The following is a 2651-nucleotide window of genomic DNA, read 5'->3' on the forward strand; positions in this document are numbered from 1 at the left end:
TGCATGCACACGCGCCCGGCGTGGGTTTTAAGCCACCGGGTCCGGGACGTGAACCGCGGTCGACTACGTGGGAGTGCAGCGACATAGCCATTACACTAACTGCTGGTTCCCAAGAGGCTGCTCTCTCTACTGTCACTCATTGGGCAGTGGGTCAGATGTCCCGTCCTGGCCATGGCCGATTGGACCAGACATGGACGCCTGGGCCCGAGTGACCCCATCAGCTTATATCACTGTGGAATCTGGGACTGAACCCTGGCTGCTCACCCATCGGCTGGTGCAGACTGGGGGCCAAGGCCCACCTGGGGCCGTGCTTGGTCACAGGTGCAGAGAAGCAGGAGAATATAGCATGTCTCAGAGGGCAGCAGCCTGCCAGGCCATGAAGTCAGAGAGCATGACATGCATGCACACACACACACACACACACACACACTCACACGCACTCACACACACACACACACACACACACACACACACACACATGCAGTGCCTTCCTTGTCTCAGGCCTTCCCAGCACCAGCCCCCAGTCCTCCAAGCCAAGCTAAATATCCTGCCCTGCACTAATTTCCTGTTTTCTTTTTCTTTTCTTTCTTCTTTTTTTTTTTTTGAGAGGTTTTTGCTATAGGGCATGTGTGCTCGCCAGACAGACAGAGAGAGACAGAGACAGAAATCGAGAAATCACCCTCCAGGGGGGATGGCCACGCCGCAATCCCTTCTCCTCCATTCTCCTCTCGGGATTTTGGGCACGCACACACACCTGCCCAGCATGAGTTTTAAACCACCGGGTCTGTGACTCAAACTCTGGCCAACTACATGGGAATTCAGTGATGTAACCATTACACCATCTGTTATTCCCTCCTATTTTCTTTTCTTTTCTTCTTTTTTTTTTTTTTTGAGAGGTTTTTGCTATAGGGCATGTGTGCTCGCCAGACAGACAGAGAGAGACAGAGAGACAGAAAGTGAGAAATCACCCCCCAGAGGGGATGGCCATGCCGCAATCCCTTCTCCTCCATTCTCTTTTCAGGATCTTGGGCACGCACGCACACGCGCCCAGCATGAGTTTAAGCCACCAGTCCGGGACACGAACCGCGGTCAACTACGTGGGAGTCCAGCGACATAGCCATTACACTAACTGCTGGTCCCCCTATTTTCTTTTTTAAAAAATTACTTATTTTCCCTTTCTGTAGGCCCTGGGGGTTGTCGAAATGGGCAAGTTCTTGAAACCCAGGAAAGTAGTGCCGGCGCTGGCCAGATGCTGCTCCAGACAGAACGGCAACATTGTGAAGAACAGGGATGATGGCACCGCAGACCACCCCACAGACATGGCCTAGCTGGAATTGGCCGGTAATCCCGCAAAACAACAGCTACCATGGGCAAGAAGAAAATCCCTAAGAGGTCAAAGATCGAGTCTTTTGTGAAGGTTTATGACTACAGCCACCTTGTGCCCACGAGCTACTCTGTGGATATTCCCTTGGACGAACCACTGATATTCCCTGTGGCCAACAAGGATGTCTTCAGAGACCCTGCTCTTAAACACAAGGCCTGGCAGGAGGCAAAGGCCAAGTTCAAAGAGAGACACAGATAGGCAAGAACAAATGGTTCTTCAGAAGCTGTGGTTTTAAATGTTTATGTTTCAGTCATTTTCAAAAGTGAGGGGAAAAGTATTTTATTATTATTATTATTATTAAAGTTTGCTAGAGGGCATGTGTGCTCACCAGAAGGGGGAAGTGGAGCAAACTCGCCACCTAGCCTCCAGCACTCTCCTGTCCTTTCGGGGATTTGCTCTGCCCAGATCCTACCCTGTGATTCCACTGGGGGCTACACACCTTAGCTGTCTGCCATTCTGGCCCAGAGGGTGGGCTATAGCCTAAGCCCAACCAATCAGAACTCTTCTCTGGGACTTAGTGGTCGCTAAGGGAAAAGGGTGGTGCCCCAGGAAAGGGGTTTGTGTGCCAGGGCTAGGCCTCCCAGGCTGCTGTAAGGAAGAACAGAACTGAGACATGTTTGGGGCAAAGATGAGGGACCAGGAGGGTTCAGATCCCAGCTCTGCCATCCTGAAGCCCAGTCACATGCCCCTGCCTTCCCATGGTGTGGTTCCATGAGCCAGGGCTGGCTGCGTGGGTGTGCAACCTGCATATCTGCACAGGGCCCCTAGCGTGGAAGGGCCTGGCTGGTCTCAGGCTCTGTTGTTGCTGTGCTGACATTCTTAGTCATTAGCAGGAAAGGGACCCTGATATTCATTTTGCTCTAGGTCCCACAACTGTGTGGCCAATCCTAACATTTATCCTTGGGGTCAGCTTCTGGCAGGACGAACCAAAAGGTACACACATGTACACACACACACACACACACACACACACACACACACACGTAGGGGAGTTCCTCCAACCTCACACTCAGCCCCTTCCTCCAGGCCCGGGCAGCCCCTCTTCCCAGGCCGACACTTACACAGCATCTTGGTCAAGCCTCTCACTGCCCAGCCGCAGCCCGATGAGCAGGTAGAGCACGCTGATGACGGCCATGGGCAGGCAGAAGAAGAGCAGCGTGGTGGTCTGCACCACCAGGGACAGCCTGCGGGCGCACCAGCATGCACCGTGCCGAGTCGGGCACCCAGCCGCGGCAGGGCAGGGACAGCTGATCGGACCCGTGCACGG

General features: G+C 53.6%; 1 protein-coding gene across 1 annotated transcript in view; it reads right to left on the bottom strand.

Moving 5' to 3' along the window:
- The window catches only part of NMUR1 (neuromedin U receptor 1), a 14334-nt gene that overhangs the window by 1726 nt on the left and 9957 nt on the right, over positions 1–2651 (bottom strand). Inside the window, exon 3 of the mRNA XM_006171168.3 lies at positions 2446–2505. Coding sequence (XP_006171230.1) covers positions 2446–2505 — 60 coding nt within the window. The remainder of the gene's footprint in view (positions 1–2445; positions 2506–2651) is intronic.

This window comes from Tupaia chinensis, unplaced genomic scaffold (assembly GCF_000334495.1).
Source record: "Tupaia chinensis unplaced genomic scaffold, TupChi_1.0 Scaffold149383_1, whole genome shotgun sequence".
In the NCBI taxonomy this organism is placed as follows: domain Eukaryota; kingdom Metazoa; phylum Chordata; class Mammalia; order Scandentia; family Tupaiidae; genus Tupaia; species Tupaia belangeri.